The sequence below is a fragment of the Meriones unguiculatus genome (assembly GCF_030254825.1).
Source record: "Meriones unguiculatus strain TT.TT164.6M chromosome X unlocalized genomic scaffold, Bangor_MerUng_6.1 ChrX_unordered_Scaffold_30, whole genome shotgun sequence".
In the NCBI taxonomy this organism is placed as follows: domain Eukaryota; kingdom Metazoa; phylum Chordata; class Mammalia; order Rodentia; family Muridae; genus Meriones; species Meriones unguiculatus.
In genome coordinates, this window is record NW_026843706.1 from 12,482,199 (window position 1) to 12,509,077 (window position 26,879).

A 26,879-nucleotide genomic window follows, 5' to 3' on the forward strand; every position below is an offset into this window, starting at 1 on the left:
CACAAGTTTCTCCCATCCATTTTTTTCTACCCCCATCCTGAGTATCACCTTGCCTGACCAGTACTCTCCTATGCCCTTTCATTATTTTACAATCAAATTCTCAAAAATATTCTCTTATATGTAGATATAGGTATAGTTATAGACAGAGATGTTTAGATATATATTCTCTGTGCTACTAAATCCAAGGAGAAAATTACAGCAGTTTCTTCTTATCCCGTGGCCTTCCAGCCGGCCTTCCTCAAGTCATTTAGCCTACCTTTAGCCTCCCGTCTTTGCCATTCCTCTTCCCATTTCTTCAACACTGAGGCTCTGGGATGATATGGCCTGTGATAACTCTCTTAGCATTCCCACCACACAACTTTCCTAGAAGAACTTCCTACACTTGCCCTGAACACCCATTACATATCCACATACGGTGTGTTCACCAGACACCACTTCCTTTTCCTCCTTCACATGTAGCTACACCACATTTCCTCAAATCTCATTGTTAGGATTCCCTTGGGTGATCAGGTGGCCATGTACCATCCAATGTGAGGCGGACAACAGGTTGGAAGACACTACATGTTCTCTCTTCTCACTTATCCCCAGGAACAAAAAGGAAAGGACTGTGAGTATCTATGGGCCACTGGAGCTTTCAGACAAGAGAAAGCTGGGTCCCTAATAGCTTTCATGGAAAAAAATCTCAACGCCCATCCTAACCTTCTCCATCAGCTTTGAGACACAGCACAGCCACAAAACAATCTTTATTGAAAAATCTCACTGAGATGCAGAAATTATTTGATGCAGCAATTAGTCTAGGTCAACTATTATACTGTCTATCTAGTTACAAGTAAATATTTAAAATCCAGGCTAACGCTTCTAAATATACATCAAATAACTGACAAAAGTGGCTCAAATGACAGGCTATACAATCATTTATTAAGTAGATTAGGAAGTTACAGATATTTATTTATTTAATCACCCAATAGATATGTATCAAGTACTCAACAGTGCGCTAGATACCATGTTAGGCACCAAAGTTGCAGTAATGAGCATGGATAAATCCAGTCCTTGCCACAATAGTTTTCTATCATTTATATTAAATTATTTTCCACTATTTCTATTATTTATAATGCTTTGTGCTAATAACTGAATAACAGAGGATCCACATGCCTTTGTATCAATTCTTAGCTACTAGAACTTCCACAGCATTTGCTTTTCTACCTAAGCATACCATCCACAAAATGGGTGTTGCCCCTCCTTACCGCTTACAACTTACACTCATACCCACATGGTCAACGGCTTAAACAAGAACTAATAGCACAATATCCCTTATGTTAAGAAAAGTTTTCATATTTGTTCTGGAGTGATGATCTGGAACATTTATCATTTTAACTACTTCTAACTGTGCAATTCATTGACGCTAAATCTATTTACAAAACCATGTAACCATTACTAGTATATTTACCTAAAACTTTGTCATTTCCAACAAAAACTCAATACCCATTAAAGACTAAATCATTTCTCTTTTCCCTAGTTTCTGTTAATCTCTCATTTACTTTCTGTATGTATTTGTCTGTCTTATGTAGCATATGTAAACGTATTCATAATATATCTGTCATCAGTGTCTGGATTTACTCAATAAGCATAGTCTCTTCATGATCCATATAAGAATATTATATTATATTACATATAGAGAGAAAATTTTCAGTCATAAAAAGCAAAGCTATGTCATTACCAGGAAAAATGCAAATGGAGAGAAGCATGTTATACAAATTAAGCCAGTCTCACAAAGGCAAATATGTTGTGAACATTTTTGGTTTATGATATGTAAATATGTTTTTGTTACACTCCCAAATGGAGGATTTTAGTTTGTTCACACATGTTAATTGTCTTGGGCAGAGCATGATAGTCTCTGCCAGCTGGAATTATGACAGCCCAGAGGAAGGAGGCATGGCGGCTTGGAGGAGAGGGAGGAGGACTTGCTTGCTGCTCTTACTGGTTTGCTGATTTGCTGGTTACCTGGACATCTGGATTTCCTGATGATGGATATTGGTATTGTGCCCAAAAGAATCCTACAACCTACCCATCAGGGAGAAGTAAAGAGGACCATGTCCCCTTTTCTTTATAACCTTCTTTGTCCCCTACCTGGGGATAGGGGGTTGGAAGAGCGGTATAACTGTTAAAGAAATCACAAATAAAGTAAGGTTTGCAAAACTGAGGCCTACACTAGATATCTCTGGGAAATGCCACAGCCCCACTACAGGATCAGGTTAGTTTTAAGTGTTGGGTGCTAGCACAGCGTTTTAGGGGAGGGACAATGAGCATGTGATTAGTGGGTAGGGTCACTATGGAAGCACCTTAGAAACCTAGAGTTGTGAAGGGATTGGTTCTCCATAGCACCACTCAGTTGCACTGCTACCCTTGCATCTTATTTCCTACAAGACTCCTTGAGTGGCCCAACGTGTCAAGGGGAGCAAAGTGTTCCTAGCGAGGGCTGTGCAGGGGAACCCCCCCCTCTCTCTCTCACACACACACACACACACATCATCATCATCATCATCATCATCATCATGATCATCATCATGATCATCATCATCATCATCAATGGGAGCCAGACTGGGCTGCAACCATGAGGGGTCACTAGGATATGCAGCCAGGCTCAGAAGGGAATGGATATTGGGCATTGGCATCAGAGGCATCTAGGCCCAGAGGCCAGCAGAGTACAGCCAGTGAAGCCAAGCCAGCCTGTGAGGAGTCACGCAAAGCCCAGCATGCCCAAGACCATGCAGAGTAGCCTTCGAAAGTCTTTGTCTCATTGCTCCCGTACCTCCATAGCAGAGCTGACCTTCTCTGTGAGCATGGTGGAGGACCATTTTCAGGAAGGCAGCTATGGCCAAGGACTGAGTGAAATGGTGCCCATCTTCCTGACCACCATCCTGGAGTTCCTGGCCTGCAGGCTGCTGGAGCTGGCAAGCAGTGAGGTGCAATGCCCAGGCACCCACAGGTTCATCACCCTGGAGCTGCTGGTCGTGACAGTCCACGATACACGACTTGCTGAACTGTTCCAGTTCACCACCATCTCCCCAGCTCATAGCAGTCTTTGTAGTCCTCATCCTCACTAGCTACTAGATACTGCTGCCAGCTGGCTCTGGGTCACTGACCAGCCTGCTGCCTGCCCTGTCTACCCATCGCACATTATCATTCCATCCTGTCCAACCTCTCCCACGGTCAGCTCTGCATAGCTGGTCCCTTGCTACCTACCCCCCTCCACCCCCAGGTTGTGCTCTTATTAAAGCTTTAGTTCGAGAAACCCATAGGCTCGTTTTTTTGGAGGTGGGTGTGAGGGTGGTAGTAGAGGAGGATTGTGAGGTGGGCCTAGTTGAAGGAACATGGGGTAGGAGTGGTGCTGGGTGGTCATGGGCTGGTTTCCCTAGCTTTTCTTTTGGGAATGATGTGGGAGTGGGGACAGAAGAAGAGGTTGGCTTAGTTGTGGGAACACAGTGGTGTAAGTGTGCAGGTGTGGAAGGTAGGCAGGGATGGCAGAGGAATACTGAATGCCTTCTCTGGAGAAGTCGAGGAGGGTGCACATGATGCACCTCTTGTCGATGAACCAGTCTGGGCCAGCCTGCCCAGCTGCATTAGAGAGATGGCCTTTGAACAGGAGACCACAGAGCAGTGGGGACCCATATGCAAAAGCAGCCTTCGGTTGAGGATGCAGACCTGAACAGAGCAGTGGCATGTGAGGACTAGGGTCCCTGAGGATAACACCTCATGATTATTCATTGGATGGTCAGCAAGACGTGTCAGGAGGTTCCCCTGGCAAAGCAGGTGAACAAGAGGCAACCTAGCCTACCAGGACCTGAAATATCCCACCACCTATGGCCTTGCCTGCCCTGACTTTGAGCTTTTTATGAGGCTATATCCCTGAGGCTTAAACTACACCTGACATACTGCCTTTTGTTTTTGTTTGTTTGTTTGTTTGTTTGTGCACTTCTCTGATACCTGTCGTACCCTGTCCCTCAATTTATGACTGTCTAAGCTCCACATTCAGCATAGATGGTTCGAAGCTGGTTTCACCCCACAGGTTCTCATTAGCATAGAGAGCTGATGGTCAGACAGAACCTGCAACACCCTGCTAGTGCCTGGAGCTGAAGATCTCTCCATGTGCTCTGGGTAAGAAGGTCATAGCTACTGCCTACTTCTTAGTTCAAACAGCTGCAGCTGCATGTGCCTTTGTTGTGCATGGCCACCCCTCCCAACTTCAGCTTGAGGCCACAGCTGTGAGTAGCTCTGCCCTGTCCCATCAGTCTCAGCACTAACACCACCTCTTCCAACTTCCCAGTTCCCAATGATCTCACCATACTGCCATGCCCTCCCCTGCCAAAAAGTGGAGATTAATGCTTTCATAGGACCATCCAAGTAGGGGAGATATAGAAAAGAATAAATAGACACAATAGGTAAACATCTAATGAAAGTTAAAAAAAAAAGACATACATAGTTGAAAACTCTCACAGCTCATAAAATGAAATTCTGTAAACAAATGGATTCTAATGTAGGATACAGAGAGGAAAAGGCAGACAAAGAAAAACAATCACTACATACTATCTTTCATGTGCAAAGACAAAAAAAAATTAGAGAACCTAAAACCAGAAGGGAGACTTTTAGGAACAGGGAATAGGGAAAGATAGCAAATTTGGGATTAATTAAATTAAAGGGATGAAGATGGTGGCTGGGTATACCCTATGCTGATATTAGGTGGTAATACCACAGATATCATTTATTTGTAAAAGTACTGATAACTTCAAAATATAAATAAAACTTTCAAAAGAAGAGAAGGGTGGTTCATAGGAAAACATGAAAATGGGGAGTATGAAAATCACTGCTCTGAGGCAGGTTTTCTTTTAACACTGCTATAAAACTATGAAAATGGAATTATTACAAATAAATTGAGACAACTTCAAATGATTTCAAAGGCTTTGTAAAAAGGCACTGTTTGTTTTTCTTTTTCAAGACAGGGTTTCTCAGGGTAGTCTTGGCAGTCTTGGAATCGCTTTGTAGACCAGGCTGCCCTTGAACTCACAGAGATCTGCCTGCCTCTGCCTCCCAGAGTGCTGGGATTACAGCGTGCACCTCTGCACCTGGCTGAAACAGTAAATCTTAATTCAGAGTTTGATGTATATGTGTACTTTTCCACATTCAAGCTGAGTAATAAATATGAATAAAACGCACTATACAAAAGACTCCTGTAAACACCCAAAGAAAATACTGACACCATAAATGCTTATGCAGACATGCATCTATAGAACGTTTACAATCAAAGGTAAGGGCGGGTGTCTTTCAACCACTGTCGAGCACAGCAGTGATATGAGTGGGGATTTCTCTGGGAAATGCCATAGCCCCACTACAAGCTCGAACTCAACATGTTAGGACCTGACTCTGCTGTGGAAATCGTGTTCACGGTTTAACACATCTGAGCACATACACAGGAGTTGTGTTCAGCAAGTCTGAGTAAACATGCTGGGTTGGTTTTCCTGTAAAGGTCTGTTTGCACTGGAAATGCCTCTGTGACCTAAGGAGTAAATGAAAGCATGCACAGAAATACGGGCCCCATCTTTATTTAAGGTAACATTCACTTTTGGGAAGTGACAGAGAACCAAAGCAACCAACCATAAAAATCAAATGACATCTGCTTCCAAATGTAACTGCCATGGCTGGGGAGAATGTGTCTCCCTTGCTGCCATGGAGGTTCTGCACTTAACTGTTGCCTCTCACAGAACTGCTGGGGGTTCACTTAATGGTTGACAGAATCTGTCTTATTCGTAACAAACAAAGTAAAGAGAAGGGAGCTGCACTGACTACTACTAACATCCTCTTAGCAAGGCTAATGCTCCCTGCGCATCCTACAGTGAGCTTCAGATGGTTTCTTCAGAGCTGTCAAGGACCAGGGACTGAAGGTATGTTTCAACAACGGACACATCTTGTTCTTGCTGTATGAAAACGGAGATTTAGAGAATCATTATTACATCTCTGCCAACAGGAATCCAGCCCGAGACACACAGTGTTACAGACACACGACTTACAGTTTTCATGATAACTCTGTCCTGAGCCTTGGAGATTTCCTTTTCCACTTCACTTTGGTGACCGCCAATAAAAGTTTTGTGATGTTCACACAAGTCCTTGGCTTTCTGAAACAAAAACCTCTACCTGAGCCAGAAGAAGCTCCAACTTGACTCCTCACCTCACTTAATTTTAAAAGCACCGGCTTTGCATATCTAAATGATGCTTGTAATGAATTCAAAAATAAGAACAGTGGTGACTTGATGTGCACCTATATGGCCACTCCACAAGGAAGTTCAGGTGCCGTAACTGAAGGTAGAATTGTTGTGTGATCAGAACAGCTAAGGCACTTATCTCAGAAAATGGGTGGGTGAGCAGTTAAAGGCCATAAGGAGCAGACATGGAAACACAGGCGCAGACTCCCACAAGAGGTTTCCCGGGGGAAGGGGCCATTCATCCACTGTGTCCACCCACTAGAATGTTATTTTCACAGAGAAGACACAGTATGCAGTTGCATGACTTTTCAAGCTAAGAAAAGCTGGAGTGAGGACTCAATCTCCTCTGATCTCTCAAAGAACACTGCAGTGGTGGATCCAGAGGAGAAAGAAGTGGGTCACTTCTGTCCAGAAATTGCAAAATGCATGCCTGTCCAGACTCTGACCTATTCCTAAGGCCTGGAGGAGCTTAGGAACAGGTGGCATGCACGCCGGCTGAAAACAGGTATGGAAGGGGACCTTGCTGGGCCCTTGGCTGAAGAGGACAGAAATGGTGACTTGCAGTGGTGAAAACACAAGATTTCCTTAGTGAAGACAAGGCACAGGGAGCTCTCCGGCAAAGAGCAGAAGGAAAGCAGCATAGACAGGGGACAGGAGCCACTTCAGGAGAAGCTGGTGCACTGGGAGGAGGGAAGACACACAGAAGAGGCCAGTAAATTTCTGGGGGCGGGGCAGGGTGTTTGCAGAGGACACGGAGGAAGCAGGGAGAATTAAGAAGGAAGGCCACTGGAAAATACTGAAGAGTTTGAAAAAGCCCTGTTTCAGGACAACAACCCCTCACAGCCTAGGACTAGCAAAGGAGGAGTACAGGAGCAGAGGGAGATCAAGAGAGTGAGAGAGGCAGAAGAGCACAGGGCAGAAAGGCAGGGACCACCTGGGAGGCCAGAGATGCCCAGTCAAAAGGCTCTCTCTGTGGTGCTGCTCACACAGTGCGCTCACAGGCAGAAGCAAGCCTTTCTGGTGGGTTCCCAAGCAGTATTCAGCTGCATTGGGGCCACACTTTCTTAGACTCTTACTAAAGGACTGGATGTGTGTGTAGGGGGCTCTCAAGGTCTTGAAAAGCTTTGCTTTTCTGTGTGCGCAGGTGAGTACAGAAAGGTGTTTGTGTATGTGTACTCGCGTATGGAGGCCGGAGACCATAAACATGTGAAAGTAATTTCCTCCATGTGTACGTGTTTGCATATATGTTTGCTCTCAGGTGTGTGCACACCTTCCAGGACCCCTCACCACATTATTTTTTGAGGCACCGTCTCTCATTAAGCACGGGCCTTGCCAATTTGGCTCCAATGGTCTTTTCAGAAGCCCCAGGGATCCCTGTGTGTCTGCCCTCAGGGCTCTTGGATTATAAGCACATGGGTGCTAGGGATGTTCACTAGGTTACTAACTAGGGTATACTGATTCTTGCTCAGTAAAACAGACCTAGTTTCTCACTAGCATGCTGAAAAAAATTAGTTGGCTGGGACACACCAAACACTTTTGTCAAGGTGTCTGAATCAGATTTGAAGAGAGACATTCTATAGTACATTTTAGGAGGGGCATCAAAAAGAATTGCCATTGAAGGGTTGCTTCGATTCCCAGATATATAGATGGGCGCCAAGGTCACTTAGGACCCGGAGCTAGACCCAGGGTGCAATCGCCAGCAGGCAGCTCTCAATCGACCCAAAGACAGTTAATCCTCTACCAGCTTTTTGATTCCCCACATCTAATACTGGAAGACTACAAAATACTCAACAGCAAAGAAAATAAAAGCTACCCTCTCCTATTGCTTATTTCATACACCCTTCTAATTGAAAGGAGCCAAAGAAAACCAGGACGAGATCCTCAGACATCTTTGTCCACTTGAATATCAAAGCATCAACAGAGGTCAATAACTCTGTGATTCAGAGTGTGGTCCTTCCAGAGCAAATTTCCTGCAGGCAGCTCCCGTGCTAGAACACTCTCTCCAAAAGATCATCAGCCTCCCAGCATAAACAAACCCTAGCATTTCTCCTGTGTGGGGAAAAGATTCACCAAGAGAATGTGATCACCAATTTCAAAGTTAATTACTTTCCCCACAAATTGAGAAAAGGCCAGTCTGTCTTCTGCTTTTACAGACACTTGGTGTGAAATAAGGATGTGTTTTGTTAAAAAGGCAGTCTACCAGACCTTCAAAAATTTCTCACACATTTCTTTAGCGTTCTCAAGCTTGACTTCATGATCCACTACAGCTTCCTCTAGAATCTTCATTTGCTGCTGAGTTATGCGCTGAAATAGAGAAAATGAACGACAAAGCGTCAGTAAAAACTGAACACCCAACCCAGCTGCTTACAGGAATTGCTTCCCATGCTGTTTCATCTTCTGCCAACTCATGATCAAGTCTGAAGACAACGTGACCTTCAATACCAAAAATAACATAACAACATCTGACCGTCACAGAGTCAAGACACTCTGTTAAGCCCGTGCAACACGCCCATGAAACAGTTACTCACTTCAAAATTAACTTGGGATCCATTTAATCTGTGGATCCCCACCTCACCAAAATTAAGTATTAAACATTCCTTTGTGGCCCAGTTCTCACTAAGTATTATCATTTTTTGTCAGATTCAATGAGCACATAGATTACCTTCCAAGGAAACCCTTCTTTCCAAAAAATTCCTGACCCAAGCCTTCCTCATCAATCAGTCATTCCTACACTGTGACACTCCATCAACTACATTATCAACCAAACAAGAATGACAGGGAAGACCACAACCATATTCCGGCTCCTGCTGTCAAGCATTCCATAGCAACATGTAAACAAGTGAAACCACCCAACCCACAAGTCTAGAAGGTAGGGGATTCTCCATAAGTCTGCTTCCCCTCCTAGGAAACCGAGGCACAGAGGTAAACTGTTTTCCTGAGTTAGCATAACTGGCAAGTAACTGGACCGTGACTGCCTTTCAATCAGTGACATGCCAGAGGACATGCTTGGAATCACTGGACTGCACAGAGCCTCCATCTCCCCCAGTACTCCAGCCTCTGCTACCCCACCTCTGGAAGTCAGAATCTTCAAGAGGGCAGCTCCATCCTCTACCAGGAAGAGTGAAGCCCCAAAGACTGCACTGTTCAGAGTCCAGTACCTGTCCCGGTTCTCCTTTCCAGGTTAAAGACCAGTCAGTCATCATCAAGTGTCCATCATGGCATGAAGCCTTTCCCTCTTCTCCTCTGGGACTGGGCTGGTCTGAACTCCAACCACTGAAAGCTAAGCCTCCACCTGCTCTTCCGTAGCCACCCTGTCCTCTCCCAGGCTGCATCCCTTATCACTGTGTCAGAAGGCTAGGTTGGGCCTCCTGCTCCTTGGTGTCCTCACATCATGGATCATGAAGGGCTCCATCTCAGGATACAATCCCATACCTTCTCCTGCACTCTCCGTGCAATGCTTGGTCAGCCTCCGACTCCACCCCCATGCTGGCCCCTAACCCATCACTGACCTTGTCACCTCTCCACAGAAAAAGAAGCAAGCCAGGGAGACAGACAGTATGGCCAGTCTCTCTTCAACACATCCACCACCCTCCTGGTCTCCCTAAGCTCACGTCCTGTCCCCTTCCCTCCCCATTTTCAGCACTGGAGCCCTGCCACTTTGGAAACTGGAGCAGTGCATCCATTCCAAGGGAAAGCAACACTCACAGCGAGGTTTTCTTCTTGGTCCTTTGCTCTCTCCACCTCCTCCTGCCACTGCTGGTACAGGGGCCAAAACATCTGGGAGTAGACTGAGTGACGTGCCTTCCTGTAAACACAGTACCAATTAATGAGCATGCTCATAGAGGGTGAGGATACGGCAACAAAACACCCTCATCTTTTTGAAACAAGAGCTAGGAGCAAGATGGGGGTGGGAGGAAGATGCATTAAACTGACTCATGAGAGGCAGACATGTGACTCTCACTCCAGAAGGATTTTGTCTTAAGCCACTACAGAAGACAACACTCCTTCTGTCTCCTCTCTTGAACACAGAGGATGCTCTGATGCATAAGGTTCCATAGATTGCATGTCTGGCTTGAAATTAGATTCTTCTCTTCTTTCCCTTATGGAGTAACCTATAGAGTCTGACAGCCTAAGTCCTGGTTCTGAAGGTAAAATTCCCTTGTATGGGAAGTACATTAAGATTGCACACAACCCTTTCCCCATGTGGGCATGACTTACAAAAGGGAGCTCCTGATAGGTAAAGTTTTGTAGACCACAGAGGACTGGCCTGCCTTACTGGAAGTTAAATGTGTTGTTATCTGAGAGGGGAGAAACTGTTCTCTTGCCAGTCTTGCAGCTGACACATCTCAGTTCCATACAAGGGGGCTGGGTCACACCGGTCATGAATAGGACCAGACAATGAGGAAAAAACACGCAGTGCTTCATAGATCTCCTTGGCTGTTCCACTCTGTGCATGACCACAGTGGCAGGCAGGAGGTACTTGGGAAGGAAGAGTAAAGGTTGTAAATGTCTCCTATACAGAAGGTCACAACTTTACCTTGACTCCTGCTGGGTTTTGAAAATACTCTGCAGGTTTTCATACAGGGATGTGAAAGAGGCATTTATATCCTTCTCAAACTGCTTCCTCTCTACCATGAGGATCTGGGTAATATCATCTATAAGAGAAAGGAAATGGTATAGCTTAAATCCAAGATACAGAGGAAGAAGTGCTTTTTCATCCAGGACACATTATCCTACATGATAATATGAACAAATATATCTATAGTCCATTTTGCTCTTTGTTGTTGTGTATATATATATTATATAGATATATATTATTTCTATCTATAGATAGATAGATAGATAGATAGATACATGCATACATACATACATACATACATACACACTTTTATTTTTTTAATTTGGACAGGGTCTTGTGTAGCCTAGGCTGGTCACAAACTTGACAGTAAGTGAGACCAACCTAAAGTCCCTGATTCTCCCGCCTCCACTTCCTAAGAGCAAGGAATACAGGGGTGGGGCATCCTGCTTGAGTGATGACCACCACCAACAATGAATTTCCCGAATACTTCAAAACCCAAGTGGTTCCTCTGCATCAGAAAGAGCAATGCTGTCAGACATCATTGCTCATATGGAACGACTGTGCACACTGGCAAAGAACCGATGATGCCTCTCTACTAATGCTGTCTTAGGCAAACCTAAACATGTGACTCAGAACTGAAAGAAAACTGCCACAGTTTGAAGCATGAGGTACGCTGACTCGGTTACAAGCTAGTGTGGCACGCATTATGTTTGCGTGCTATCACGCTTTTCTTCCTGGTCCACAGTGTGCTGCTTTCAGCATTCCTTCCAGGCTGAGAAATGTGCACAGGCTAAAGGCTGTTTTCCCTGCCCTCTTTTGGCAGGGGTTCCTGGGGGAGAGCAACTCTGGAAAGTCAGAAAAATGACTTAATTCAGAACTTGAAAAACAGCTGTTGAAATGCGAAGTACCACTTGTGCAGTAAGTTAAAAAGCAGAGATTTATCTGCTGGTCCATCATCCCTAGTAGCAATTACTCTTCAGCAATGCAGGAAGAGGAAGCTCTCTCCCCACCACCCAGGTGACAGCTACAACATTCCTCCTGCTCACAGCAGCTACTTCAAAGTTATGTGAAAGGTAGCCCCTGGAGGCCAAGAGACACTTTTACCCTTCCAAAACATCTTGTGGGTGACAGAACTGTTGCAGAGTCCTGTTGGCCTCAGTGACCACATTTTCACCATGTGCAGGTTGTAGAGTTGGAATGAAAGCCCTGGGTCTACCATGATCTGCTCAAACATACCTCTGATGTCTTGCATGCTCATCTCAACAGGCTTCCTGTAAAATAAATAAATAAGTAAATAAAATAAAAATAAAAACTGCACACAGAACTCTTAACTGAGGACAAACACCCTAAGTTTGCTTTGAAGGAAAGGGGAGGCATGCTGCTGTACCGAGACTAGAACTCACATGGGGCAAATTCGGATTTCCCCCTCTTTGGGTCCCTGCTTTTATTCCTGTGTTCACACTGTCATCGTGAGCCAATGAGTTCAGTGCAGATGTGTAAGGGCACACGGCTGAGGGCTACTTACTGGAGCATGGGTGACTGAAAGTCAGCTGTACGCCCAGGAGCCCCAGCCCATCCTGGGGATTGGGCGACTCATGAAAACTGCATTCCAGGTATATTCCCTGCCCATTGCAGGCAGCTCCATGGAAGTAGGTCCTCTCCTCAAACAGTAGCTTTGTGTCGTGTTGTGGCAGGTGGGGGTTTTTATACTGAATGTTTACCGGAATCCATTCACTGTATGGCAGCATTGTGTATCTTAAAGCTGTACTCATCCATGTACATCCCGCCCTCCATCCCTTACTCTCATCCTTCCTCAATACCCTCCCGACATCTGTCCTATGTCACCCAGACAGTGTCTCTTCAAATTTCATACCGTGGGACCATGTTCAACCTCCAGAGTCTGCCTCTCACCAATGCACCCCCAGACCTTCCCCTCAACTGGGTATTGCCTGCCTCTGCCCAGTCTCCCCTCTTATTTCCAGCTCTAACATTTTATGGCCTTATCTGTAACCTAGGATGCTCAAGTGAGAGAAGGCGGGAGACAGGAGTCTCTTTGATGCTGGCTTACTTTGCTCAACAGCACACTCTCCTCTTGGATCCATTTCCCAGGGAAAGGGCAAAATTTTCTTTGTATGCCTGCATATGACTTCACTGAAACTACCTCACTCAACAGGCCAACATTCCTCTAAGACATCACCTGGCCTCTTGCACATTTGATCCCGAGGAACAGCTGCCCAGCTCGCTGGTGTCAACTGCCGGATTTTCTGCTGCATTGAGAAGAAAGGAAAAACCTTTGCAAATGAAATGTGCTGCTCTCTTCACCCCACATGAGAAACAGCTTCACTCTAGAGTTGGGTAAGCCCACGCCCAGAAAAGGTTTTAGAGCAATCTTCCAGGGACTCATGCCCCCACCGCTAGCCCCTAGACACAGGTGAGACTCAGCTCGATCCAAGCCTATTGACATCAGGGTACATGTATTTGTACAAGCCTCAAAAAGGAAATTCCCTGTGACCCATGGGCTTCTTGAGAGACACATGTTGGCCAGGACCAACAGCTCTGTGAGCCTCCCATCTGTGCCATGGGTTAAGAATGTCTAGTGTGGAGACACAGGCACAAACAGTTGCTGCACGCCAGCTGTCCAACTGTGTCACAGCAGCTGATCATTAAATTTACAGCAAGAAACCCAGAAACACGGCAGCTGTCTTCAGGACTTCCCTGGGTGAGAGGAGAACCCTCTCGACTAACAAAGACTACAGTTACCACTCAGGTCTCTATCCCTGAGGTGAGCAGCAGCAACTCTTGAAAAAACGCCAGCCATCCAGGGACTATACCCAAAAAGATGAGAAGACTTCCTTCAAGAAAAACCAGCTTTCTGCCAAGAGGATTCTCTCCACTAAGGGATACACAGGAACCACCAGAAACTAACCCCAAACACCTAAGATAGCCCAATGGGTAGAGGCCAGCGTAAAAGCTCAAGCAACAAAAGACAGAGCAATATGGCATCTCCAGAACCCAGTTACCCAGGGGCAAGTAGTCCTGGACACCCCAGCATAACTGAAATCCAAGAAGATGACCTAACAACTATGCTCAGCAAGATGATAACAGAGGAAACATATAAGATACGTAAAGACATAGAGGAAGATAAACACAAAAAGAATATTGCCATCTGTAAAGAAATAGAGGAAGTTGCAGGCAAACAGTTTGTGGCTTTTAGAAAGGAAATGCTTAAAGAACTGAATGAAATAAAAGAAACAGAGGTTGATTCAAACAAACAGCTGAAAGAAGTGATGGAAAAACAGGAAAATACAGTCAGAGAGGTGAAGGAAATAAAAAAAATGGCTCAAGATCTGAAGATAGAATTGGAAAAATTAAAGAAAACACAAATGGAGGAAACTGCAGAGAGAAAGAACTTAGGGAAGAAAACAGGAACTACAGAGGTTAGCATAACCCATAAACTACAAGAGATGGAAGAAAGAATCTCAGGTGTGGAAGCTACAATGGTAGAAATAGATGTATCTGTCAAAGAAAATGTTAAATCTAAAAAATTCCTGACAGAGACCATCCAAGAAATTCAAGACAACATAAAAAGACAAAATCTAAGAATAAAAGGAATAGAGGAAAAGAAGATTCCCTGCTCCAAGGCCCCGAAAATATTTTCAACAAAATCATTGAAGAAAATTTCCCCAAATTAAAGGAGAGGCCAATAAGAATACAAGAGGACTACAGAACGCCCAATAAATTAGACCAGAAAAGAAAATCCTCCCACCACATAATAATTAAAACGATAAGTATATAGAACAAAGAAAAAATACTAAAAGCTGCAAGGGAAAAAGACCAAGTAACATATAATGGCAAACCCATTAGAATCACACCTGACTTTTCAACAGAGACTATGAAAGCCAGGAGGGCCTGGACAGATATCATGCAGACCCTAAGAGAACACAGATGTCAGCCCAGGCTACTATACCTCACAAAACTCTCAGTCCTCACAGATGGAGAAAACAAGATATTCAATGACAAAAACAAATTTCAACAATACCTACACACAAATCCAGCGTTACAGAAGATACTAGAAGGGAAAATACAACCCAAGAAAACTAGCTACTTTCAAGAAAACACAGGAAATAATTAACCTCACTACAGTAAAAAAAAAAAAAAAAAAAAAAAAAAGCAACCAAGCACACAACCTTATGACCCCACCCAACATCAAAACCAAAAGACCTAACAGCCACTGGTCATTAATCTCTCTCAACATCAATGGACTCAACTCTCTATAAAGACACAGACTAACAGAATGGATACATAAACAAAACCCAGCAATCTGTGGTATTCAAGAAACACACCTAAGTCACAAAGATAGATATTACCTGAGGATAAAGGGTGGGAAGATGGCCTTCCAAGCAAATGGACCTTAGAAGGAAGCAGGAGTAGCCATTCTAATATCTGATAAAATAGACTTTCAACCAAAATTAATCAAAAGAGATGGGGAAGGACACTTCATACTCATTAAGGAAAATTCCACCAAGAAGACATCACAATCCCATCTATGCCCCAAATACAAGGGCACCCACATTTGTAAAAGAAACATTGATAAAACTTAAACCACATATAGATCCCCACACATTAATAGTGGGAGACTTCAACACCCCACTCTCAACAAAGGACAGGTCAACAAAACAGAAATTAAACAAAGAAACAATGTCTCTGACAGTGGTCATGAATCAAATGGACCTAACAGACATTTACAGAACCTTACACCCAAACACAAAAGAATTTACCGTCTTCTCAGCACCTCATGGAACCTTCTCCAAAATAGACCACATAGTTGGTCACAAAGCAAGCCTCAACAGATGCAAGAAGATTGAAATAATCCCTTGTATCCTGTCTGATCACCATGGAATAAAGCTGGACCTCAATAACAACAGAAATAGCAAAATTCCTACACACACATGGAAACTGAACAACTTGCTACTAAATGACAGCTGGGCCAGGGAAGAAATAAAGAAAGAAATTAAAGTTTTCCTAGAACTCGATGAAAATGAAGACAAAACATACCCAAACTTGTAGGACACAATGAAGGCAGTGCTAAGAGGAAAGTTCATAGCACTAAGTGCCTTCAAGAAGAAATTCGAGACAGCGCATTCAAGCAACTTAATGGCTCACTTAAAAACCCTAGAAAAAGAAGAGCTAGAGCAATAAGACAGTTGAAGGAGATCAACGGGATACAAATTGGAAAGGAAGTGGTCAAATTATCACTATTTGCAGATGATATGATAGTATATGTGACCCCAAAAACTCTACCAGGGAACTCCTACAGCTGATAAACACCTTCAGCAAAGTGGCCGGATACAAAATTAACTCCAAAAAATCAGTAGCCCCCCCTGTATACAAAAGACAAAAGGGCTGAGAAAGAAATTAGGGAAACAACACCCTTCACAATAGCCAGAAATGACATAAAGTACCTTGGAGTAACTCTAACCAAGGAAGGCAAAGACTTGTATGAAAAAAATTCCAAGTCTCTGAAGAAAGAAATAGAAGAAGATATCAGAAGATGGAAAGATCTCCCATACTCATGGCTGGGCAGGATTAACATAGTAAAAATGGCCATCTTACCAAGAGCAATCTACAGATTCAATGCAATTCCCATCAAATTACCAACACAGTCCTTTACAGACCTGGGAAGAAAAATTCTCACCTTCATATGGAATAACAAGAAACCCAGAATTGTTAAAACAATTCTCTACAATAAAAGATCTTCTGGAGGTTATCTCCATCCCTGAGCTTAAGCTGTCCTATAGAGCAAAAGTTATAAAAACTGCATGGTACTGGCATAGAAACAGAATGGTGGATCAATGGAACCGAACAGAGGACCCAGAAATAAACCCACACACTTATGGACACCTGACCTTTGACAAAGATGCCAAAACCATACAATGGAAAAAAGATAGCATCTTCAACAAATGGTGCTGGTCTAACTGGATGTTTACCTGTAGAAAAATGAAAATACATCCATACTTATCAAAATGCACAATGCTGAAGTCCAGGTGGATCAAAGACCTCAACATAAAACCAGACACACTAAATCGGTTAGAAGAAAAAGTGGGGAATACCCTTGAACTCATTGGCACAGGAGACAACTTCCTGAACAGAATACCAACAGCACAGGCTCTAAGAGCAACAATCCATAAATGGGACCTCATGAAACTGAAAAGCTTCTGTAAAGCAAAGGACACCATCATCAAAACAAAATGACTGCCTACAGACTGGGAAAGAATCTTCACCAACTGTTTATCTGACAGAGGGCTAATATCCAGTATAAATAAAGAACTAAAGAAGCTGAAAAACAGCAAACAAAGTAATCTACTTAAAAAATGGGGAACAGAGCTAAACAGAGAACTCTCTGTAGAGGAATATCGAATGGCAGAGAAACACTTAAAGAAATGCTCAACGTCATTAGCCATTTGGGAAATGCAAATCAAAACCACCCTGAGATTTCACCTTACACCCATCAGAATGGCCAAGATGAAAAACTCAAGTGACACCACATGCTGGAGAGACTGTGGAGAAAGGAGAACCCTCCTCCACTGCTGGTTGGAATGTAAACTCGTACAACCACTCTGGAAATCAATCTGGCGCCTTCTCAGACAACTAGGAATAGCACTTCCTCAAGATCCGGCCATACCACTCCTAGGCATATATCCAAAAGGGGCTCAAGTACACAATAAAGACATTTGCTCAACCATGTTTGTAGCAGCTTTGTTTGTAATAGCCAGAAGTTAGAAACAGCCCAGATGCCCCTCAACTGAAGAATGGATGCAGAAATTGTGGTACATCTACACAACGGAATATTACTCTGCAATGAAAAATAGGGAAATCATGAAATTTGCAGGAAAATGGTGGGACGTGGAAAGGATCACCCTGAGTGAGCTGTCCCAGAAACAGAAAGACACACACGGTATGTACTCACTCATATAGACATATAACATAGGATAAACCTATTAAAACCCTGAACATCTAAAGAAACTAATCGAGAGTGGACCCTGACTAAAACGCTCAATCCCCATCCCGAAAGGCAAAGAGGATAGACATCAGAAGAAGAAGAAAACAGGAAACAACCTAGGAACCTGCCACAGAGGGCCTCTGAAAGGCTCTGCCCTACAGACTATCAAAGCAGACACTGAGACTTAAGGCCAACTGATGGGCAAAGTGCATGGAATCTTAAGTAAGAAGTGGGAAATAGTAAGATCTTGAGAGGACAGGAACCCCACAAGGAGAGCAACAGAACCGGAAAATTTGAACACAGGGGTCTCCCCAGGGACTCATATTCCAACCAAGGAACATGCATGGAGATAACCTAGAACCCCTGCACAGATGTAGTCCATGACAGCATAGTATCCAAGTGGGTTCCATAGCAATGGGAAGAGGGACTGCCTCTGACATAATCTGATAGGCCTGTTCTTTGATCACCTCCCCCTGAGGGGAGAGCAGCCCTACCAGGCCACAGAAGATGACAATGCAGCCATTCCTGATGGGATCCAACAGACTAAGATCAGAAGGAATGAGAGGAGGACCTCCTTTATCAGTGGAATTGGGAGGGGCAAGCAAGTAGAAAGGAGAAGGAGGGTGGGGCTGGGAGGGGAGGAGAGAGGGGCTTATGGGGGGATACAAAGTGAATAAACTGTAATTAATAAAAAATTTAAAAAAATGAAAAAAGAAAAGACTGTCTACTGGGGACTGAAACACAGAACATGTGTGAGTATTAGAGGCCAGTGTCAGACTACAGCCGTGTTCCTTCCCCCACCCCGACCCCAATGGCCCAGAACTCCACATGCCAAGAGGTAGTAGAGTGTCACCTCCATTGGGCCCAGCCCTATATGCCCCATATCAGTTGTTACCAGGGACGACTGCATCTGTCCTTCGGCGCTTGGCACTTCTCTCTATGGCCTTCCCATCCTTGGATGACATGGCTGGGGCCTTCCTGGGCCAGGCAGGACTCCTGAAATGTTGGCATGCACAGAAAATAAAGACACTGAGAAAGAACTTCATGACTGTAATGGAAACAGGGACTGGGACTCCACCACCTGTGGCCATGTGCCCTGGCACTTGTGCTGGAGCAAAGAGGAGGCAGGAAGGTGACATCAATACCCCACCAGGTCCAATCACATTCTGCCCCATCCCTCTGGCTGAATGCAGAGCTCTCCACAACCCAACAGCCCTCAATCTCAGCCCTTCCTCTTGACTTGTTGTTCCCAGGATAGGACAAGCTTGGACTTCTTCCCAAAACTGTACCACACTTAACTCTGCCTAAACTAAACTGCCCAGGGTCAGGCTCTAGAAGCTTGAACCAGCACCTGCTAGGTAAGGCATGTTGGAAAGGATTTTCTTCTTGACTCTCCAGGATGGTTACTCTGCCTGCCATGGCATTTGCAGGGAGTCTCCTGATGGTCCACACCTCTCTGTAGGGAACTGAAATCTCCCACCGAGGACCCTGCTGTTTCTGCCTGGAACTCACCTCACAGGACAAGCTTGACTCTACCATGCACAGGGTTCATCTCATCTCCCCACACTCTAACACACTTTCCCCAACACGGGACTTCACCAAAGCATCCTCTAGTAACCACCCACCCACCAGGACAGTCTTTTTTCAACACCTTCCCCTCAAGAACCTCTTTCTCTTTAGAAAGGGAGGCAATTTCCTTTGCTACTGCCTGCCTCAACCAGACTGCTTCCTGAGAGGCTGGAACAGCACCTATACAAGAGAAAGGGCCCAGCAAGTGACCCCAGCTGGTGCACTCACACGAAGGGGGTGCCTGGCATGTGTGGAAGGTGCTAGAGGCTAGGCGTCAGTACTCAGCAGGCAAACATGTGTCATTCTGGCCCTGTTTGAGGCCCCTCAGAAAGTCCACACAGTGGAGGCTGACCCAGCCTAGGCCCACTTGCCTGTGGTGGGCCAAGCACTCATCCTTGGTTGAGGCAGCCCGGAACAGGTGAATGGGTGGCCTGCAAACTCAGGAGTTAGGGCTAGGAGGTGCTCTCAGAACAATTGGTTCCAACAGTCACAGATTCATGGTTCAGGCCCGGCAGCCGCCATGCATGAAAGGACCCAAGAGACGTAAGAAATTCTGACGGACATCCCGCTCATGATGTGGTCCAAGGCTGAACCTCAGTGTACCCAGACGTCTCATCTTGAACAAAAGATATCCAATGGGCATGGGGAAGTGAGACTCAGGACACCAGGGGCTATCCTGGGTCCCAATACCTCAGCACAAAATTAGGCGGGCAGGAGCCACCATGAGTCCCTCCTTACCCAGGAAGCTGGGTCACACCTAGTTAACCTGGAAAACACGCATCTGTGCATCTGGAAAAGCAAGAAGGGCAACCCCTTATGCCTGACTGAGTGTGGCGGGCCTCGGGTGAGGACAGGGCAGGGAAGCGGTCATGAGGGGGAGTGGAATCTGCGGGTGCTACTTTTGCGCATGTGCGAACCAAGGGCCTCCTGACGGGAACAGGAAACTGTGCTCCTAAAGCCCAGCAAGGACGGCACACCCATAAAGCTCTTATATGGTCCCACCTGTGGAAATACGGACCACGGGAGAATGTCTGCACTATCACAGACAGGGTCCCTAGCCCCTTCACCGGCACACATGATGCCCTTCCTGCTCCTCTCAGAAGCCCCTGCGGCCCTCCTTCACAAACCTCACCCAGACTGAACTCCGGGGTCTCTATGTGTGATGCGGAATTCAGGATCCGGAAGTCCCCTCCCGGACTACCATGCGTCCAAAGCAGTAACTAATGACACATTTCTAGGGAGATATACCTCACAGAAATCCCCCCAAACCCCGCTTACCCTCTAGAGTGGTCACAGCCTGAGTGACTTCACTTCCAGAACGGTACTGCCCAGGGTCCCGCGAGATCCAGTCACTTCACTGCAATCCCAGAAATCACCTCTCACCCTCGAGGGCAGGCATGCCTAGAGAGACGTCACTTCCGGAAGAGTACTATAGTGGGTCCTGATCCTAAGTCACTCACCTAGGGAGATATAGCTCACAGCATCCCCACACCGCAAAAGAAAATCCCTCTCACCCTCGAGGGTGGGCGCAGCTAGCCAGGAGTCACTCTGGGAAATGCACTACAGGATAGTCACTCAGCTGTGGAAACAGGCCTCACCACAATCCCCCCAAACCCTTCTTACCGTCGAAGGAAAAAACTAGTGCCTACACAGATACCAACTATTTTCTCTGATGTGTAGACCTTGGATTTATAAAATCAGCTATATGCACATGACATGAAATCAGAAATGAAACTATGTAGAGGAGCAAATGTTCCAAACAGGAAGTGTGAGATGTGAGGGATGAGAGGGAACACATCTTAGAGGAATCTGCTTAAAATGCATTATATATTTGTTTGGAAATGTCCTCAGGAAATCCCCCACATGTACGAGATATATACATATACATACATGTATATATATATATATAATCCCCCACATGTACATATCTCGTACATGTGGGGGGGATATATCTTGATACACACACATATATATATATATATATGCTTGCTAGTAAAATTACCTTTAGAAATGATTTTTATCTCTTCTATATACAAGTATATAGGTTGCAAGTTATTAATTCATCCTTCAACAGATGCTTGAATTGCTTGCAGCTTTAGTGTGAATCATGCGCTAGGAACATGTACACATCTCTTTGAAACCCCACTTTGGATTATTGTGGTTATATAATTGGAAGTATACCTATCAGAGGCACCGCCATGCCATTTTACATTCTCAAAAGCAATGAATTACAGCTCTAGCTATTCCACTTCAACAACAGTTATTTCCTTTTTAAAATGATATCCATCTAGGACTGGAGCGTTGACGGATCGGCGGGCACTCACATGCATAAGTATGCTGTCAGTCAGGTTGGTTTCTCTCTGCATTTCACCTATTTCAATGGTCATTCTGTTAAACACATTGAACTTCTGACGTTTTGACCTAAAACTTATCCCACGGGTTGTAAGGTGGCCTTACAGTCTCAGAGAAACCCCGTTGGGAAGTGTTGTTTTTAGAGGCTGAAATTGCTATGACTGGGATAGCACACAATGCCTGCATCACTGCAGGCCTGTTCTAGATTAACCTCATGTCACATATGTCAGTGACCTTTTATGTTACTCTCTTTCTCTGGTGTTGCCTTCCTCCTCGAACAAAAAACAAGAATTAAAAACATTGCTCTGCTAAGACTAGATCAGTTGTGAGCTCGGGGGAAAACCTAATACTAATGTTGTGCTAAGGCAACACAGCAATGCAATACTTGATAATGGCATGTTGATATACTAAAGGATAGTTTCTTGCCCAACCCTCATCTAAGAAATTTCACCTTCCTGTATGTGTTATTTAACAAACAGATCCACAACTGGACAATGTGCACCGAGTGTGAGACTTTGGTGTACTCGGCCCCAAATGGGATACCTGTAGCAAACCCCAACCCTCAAGGCTCAGAGATGTATGTGGAAGCAGAGGTAGAAAGACTGTGAGAGCCTGGGGTGATGGATGACTCCACGGAAACAACATCTCTCAGACACAAGGAAACTGAAACAGTATGAACTCAAAGAAACGATGACCTGAAAGCATGCACAAGACCTGAACAGATTCAGGTTAGACAGCATCCCAGCTTGAAGAAGGGGATATGGGCACAAATTCCCACCTCCAAGAAAACATCTACTTGTAACTGAGAAGAAACGTCAGTCTTCTTCAATGGAGTGACACTGAGTATATGAGCCACACTGCAGGGCATACTTCTTATCCAGAAGTAGACGGCAAACACAAAATGGACTCCGTGTCTTTTGTGTAATTTTTTTGTTTTGTTATAATTGGGTATTTTTTACTTATTTCTTTTGACCAGTTTTTGTTTGTTTGTTCATTTGTTTGTTTATTTAAAGAGAGAACATGAATTTGAATGGTTAGGTATGTAGGATCGGGGGGGTTACAGGTGAGGGGAAAGAATGTAATTGAAATACATTTTCAGTTAAAAAGTTAATTTTAGAAAAGGATTGTTTGGGGGGACAAGATGGCAGCGCCAGGAGAACACTGTGTCTGAGAAGCTGGACAACACACTCTGTGCAGGAACCAAGAGACTGAACTCTGGGCCCTAAAACAACAGCTTTCGTGTTTCCCAGGTGAGGGGAGGCTTCCACGGCGTGGGAATCGGTCGGGTCCACTCTCGGGCCACACAGCCAGAACCCGGAAGAGAACCCAGCTAACACGGGCTTTGGGTCTCTGAGCTGGTGCCACAAGCCTGCGTGTCCCGATCACTTTCCCAGGCTGATTGGTGGGCACAACGGTGCCAGAGACTGGGAGTCCCAGTCACAAAAAAAAACCCACGGGGAAGCAAAGTTGCAAGTCTGATCACGGGTCACCCAGTCTTTCCCTGGAAGATCTCGCTGACTGTGGGTACCCGCTGCCATCAAAACTGAGCTGCCGCCACACGGAGAGCTGCGCGCCCAGCTCAAAATCCCTACTCCCTCTTGGGAGGAGGCAGGAGGCGGCCAGCAGAATCTGCAACAGACCACATTGTCTGTACCCCAACCTGAGATCGGGGCTGAGAAAACCCAATCCTTTCGGGCACTCCCCCAAACGCCGCCATAACCCTGCCGAGGTGGAGCGGAGGGTTAGAGAGGCGCATGGTGGCTTCACAGTGCCGGAACTCCAGTGCTGCCAGCTGCTCCTAGCAAATAAACTTCAGCTCAGGATCTGGGACTGTGGTCATTCTACACGTCCTGAGATTCTCCTGGGTCCAGCGCAATAAGGTCTAGCAGCAAGTTCTATCACCGGTGCCCACCCCCCCCCCAACCTCTGGCAGGGAAACCCTGGCGCAGGATCGATGTGAGAAGCCCCAACCCCTTCTGGCACTCCCCTGAGAACACCTCCATAAGCTTGCCCTAGCGGAGGGGAAGGTCAGAGGGGAAAGACAGAGAGGCAGCCTGCCAAGGACACAGCACCCTCTCTCCAGCTCACCCAGCGGCCCCTAGCAGAGAAACTCAAGCTCTGGATCTGAGGACACTCAACCCTACCTGGTACTCTATCGGGATCCGCAAACATAGGTACTACCGCCAGGCTGCTTCTGGCGGAGAGATCTAGGCCCGGGATCTGGGATTGAGAACACTCAACCTAACTCTTTCCTGCGCCACCCCAGGACCAGTCAACATAACCCCTCCTGGCAGAGGGAAAGGACAGAGAGGCAACACACAGGAAAGGTGGACACTGAGTCCTGCGGCCACAGTGTCACAGAGCTGACTGTTAGCCTACCCGTGCACTCTCCGCAACAGGACCAAACCAGAGAGTAGTGAGCAAGGGGAACCCCTGTGCATTCCAACTGGTCCTGCAAGAGAGTGAGTGAGCCTTCTAGGGAGAGTTTGCCCCAGACCCAGGGCCTCTCCACAGAAGCAACCAGACGAGATCCCTGCCACTCACACCGCTAGTGTGGGCATCATAGGGATTCTTGGGATAGCGACCCCAACATTGAAGACTCTGCCTTGCGGGTCCACCAGTGTAATCCAAGCAAACAATCCCTGGATCTCAGACAGAACTGCGTAATAGTGGCTTGCAGGCCACTGCAATAGTCAAAGAATCCGCACATGCACACTGCGCCCGCTAAAAGCGCACACGAATAGCGCCAGCGTCACATTCCTTACTTAGGCAAAACTGAAACCACAGTGCACACTCCCAAACCAGTGAACCTCTCTCATCTTCCTGAAAAAACAGTCCAGAAAACAGAAAGAGACGATCATAGCCCGAACTACAATCTCGAGGAACAAACAGTGAGGATTATAAATAACCAGATGGCTAGAGGCAGACGTAAGTACACTCCCAACAAAAATCAGGACATAATGACCTCACCAGCAAACCCACAAAACAATGGACACTTCAATTCACTAGATATACAAGAAAACGACCTCAAAACTATGCTTCTCCAGCTATTAGAGGCCCATAAAGATGAAATGAACAAGGCCCTCAGAGAAATGACCAAAGAAATTGAGACGAACCAAGAGGAAACAAATAGAGCTCTCAGAGAAATGACCACGAAAATTGAGGCAAACAAAGAAGAAATGCACAAAGCTCTCAAAGAAATGTCCACACAAATCAAGGCAAATAAAGAAGAAATAAACAAAGCTCTCATAGAAATACAGGCAATTATACCCAAAGAAGTAGAGGCACAATTAGTGATACATAAAGAGGAAACGGACAAAAAAAAAATAGAAGCTGTCATTGAAAAGCAGGACTTCACACTCAAACAGATGAAGGAAATAGTGCAAGACATGAAAAGAGAATTAGAATCAATAAAGAAAACACAAATAGAGAAAAATCAGGAGCTGGAGAACATAGAGAAAAGATCAGGAACTACAAAGGTAAGCATCACCAACAGAATGCAAGAGATGGAAGAAAGAATCTCAGGAGCCGAAGATACACTTGTGGAAATTGACATGTCTCTCAAAGAAAAAGTAAAATCAGAAAAGTTCCAAACACAAAACATCCAAGAAATCAAGGACACCATGAAAAGACAAAACCTAAGAATAATAGGAGTAGAAGAAAAAGAAGACATCAGGATCAAAGGTCCGGAAAATATTTTCAAGAAAATTATAGAAGAAAACTTTCCCAACTTAAAGAAGGAGATGGCCATGAACATACAAGAGGCCTACAGAACACCAAGTAGACGAGTCCAGAAAAGACATTCTTCACGTCACATCATAGTCAAAACACTGAACCTACAGAACAAAGAAAAAATTCTAAAAGCAGCAAGGGAAAAAGGCCAAGTAACATATGAAGGTAGACCTATCAGAATCACACCAGATTTCTCAACAGAAACTATGAAAGCCAGAAGGGCCTGGACAGAAATCATACAGTCCTTAAGGGATCACAGATTCCAACCCAGACTACTATACCCAGCAAAACTTTCAATCAACATAGACGGAGAATTCAAAATATTCCAAGACAAAACCAAATTTAAACAATATCCACATAGTAACCCAGCTCTACAGAAGTTACTAGAAGGGAAACTCCAAACCAAAGAAAACAACTACATCTAAGGAAACAGAGGAAATAGATAACTACACAACAACAACAAAAAAACAAAACAAAACAAAACAAAAAAAACAAAAGAATACAAGCAATGAAACTCAGTGACACCACCAACCCCACATCTAAAGTAAGTAACAATTGTTGGTCACTAGTATCTATCAACATCAACGGACTTAACTCCCCAATAAAAAGACACAGACTAACAGAATGGTTGCAGAAACAGGATCCAACATTCTGTTGCATCCAAGAAACACACCTATGCAACAAAGATAAACACTACCTCAGAGTAAAAGGGCTGGAAAAATGTTTTTCAAGCAAATGGTTCCAGAAAAAAAGTGGGAATAGGCATCCTAATATCTAATAAAAACAGACTTTCAACCCAAGTTAATCAAAAAAGATAATGAGGACCACTATATTCTCATCAAAGGAAAAATCCACCAAGAGGACATCACAATTTTGAGTATCTATGCCCCAAATACAAGAGCACCTACATTCGTAAATGAAACAATATTAAAGCTTAAATCACACATTGATCCTAATACCCTAATAGTGGGAGACTTCAACACTCCACTCTCACCAAGGGACAGATCAACTAGACAGAAAACTAATAGGGAAATAAAAACACTTACAGAGACCCTAAATCAAATGGACGTAATAGATGTCTACAGATCTTTTCATCCAAACTCAAAAGAGTATACCTTCTTTTCAGTACCGCATGGAACCTTCTCCAAAATAGACCATATAGTTTGTCAGAAAGCAAGCCTAAACAGATACAAAAAGATTGAAATATTCCCTTGCATTCTATCTGACCACCATGGACTAAAGCTGGTCCTCAACCACAACAGAAATAACAAACAGCCTACACGCACATGGAAACTGAATAACTTGTTACTCAATGACAGCTGGGTTAAGGAAGAAATAAAGAAAGAAATTAAAGACTTCCTAGAATTCAATGAAAATGAAGGCACAACATACC

General features: G+C 44.7%; 2 protein-coding genes across 3 annotated transcripts; one reads left to right on the forward strand and one right to left on the reverse strand.

The window, feature by feature from the left end:
- The first annotated feature begins 2,536 nt into the window (after positions 1–2,536).
- On the forward strand, positions 2,537–3,104 carry LOC132651521 (uncharacterized). The gene has a single exon (XM_060376775.1). It carries the CDS (start codon positions 2,652–2,654, stop codon positions 3,102–3,104), a length of 453 nt encoding a protein of 150 aa, XP_060232758.1. The 5' UTR covers positions 2,537–2,651.
- Positions 3,105–5,581: 2,477 nt separating this feature from the next.
- LOC132651467 (X-linked lymphocyte-regulated protein 5C-like) lies at positions 5,582–19,642 on the reverse strand. 2 transcript variants are annotated; one of them, XM_060376680.1, is made up of 8 exons: positions 18,729–19,642; positions 13,031–13,100; positions 12,070–12,104; positions 10,792–10,909; positions 9,960–10,059; positions 8,460–8,558; positions 6,063–6,167; positions 5,582–5,969 (listed from the first exon to the last, which is right to left on the reverse strand). In XM_060376680.1, the coding sequence occupies exons 1-8, from the start codon at positions 19,006–19,008 to the stop codon at positions 5,895–5,897; spliced, it is 882 nt and encodes a 293-aa protein (XP_060232663.1). In that variant the 5' UTR covers positions 19,009–19,642; the 3' UTR covers positions 5,582–5,894. The 2 variants fall into 2 exon arrangements, with proteins under 2 accessions (XP_060232663.1, XP_060232664.1); XM_060376681.1 differs by lacking the exon at positions 8,460–8,558 and having other exon boundaries at positions 18,729–19,641.
- Between the last annotated feature and the right edge of the window lie 7,237 nt (positions 19,643–26,879).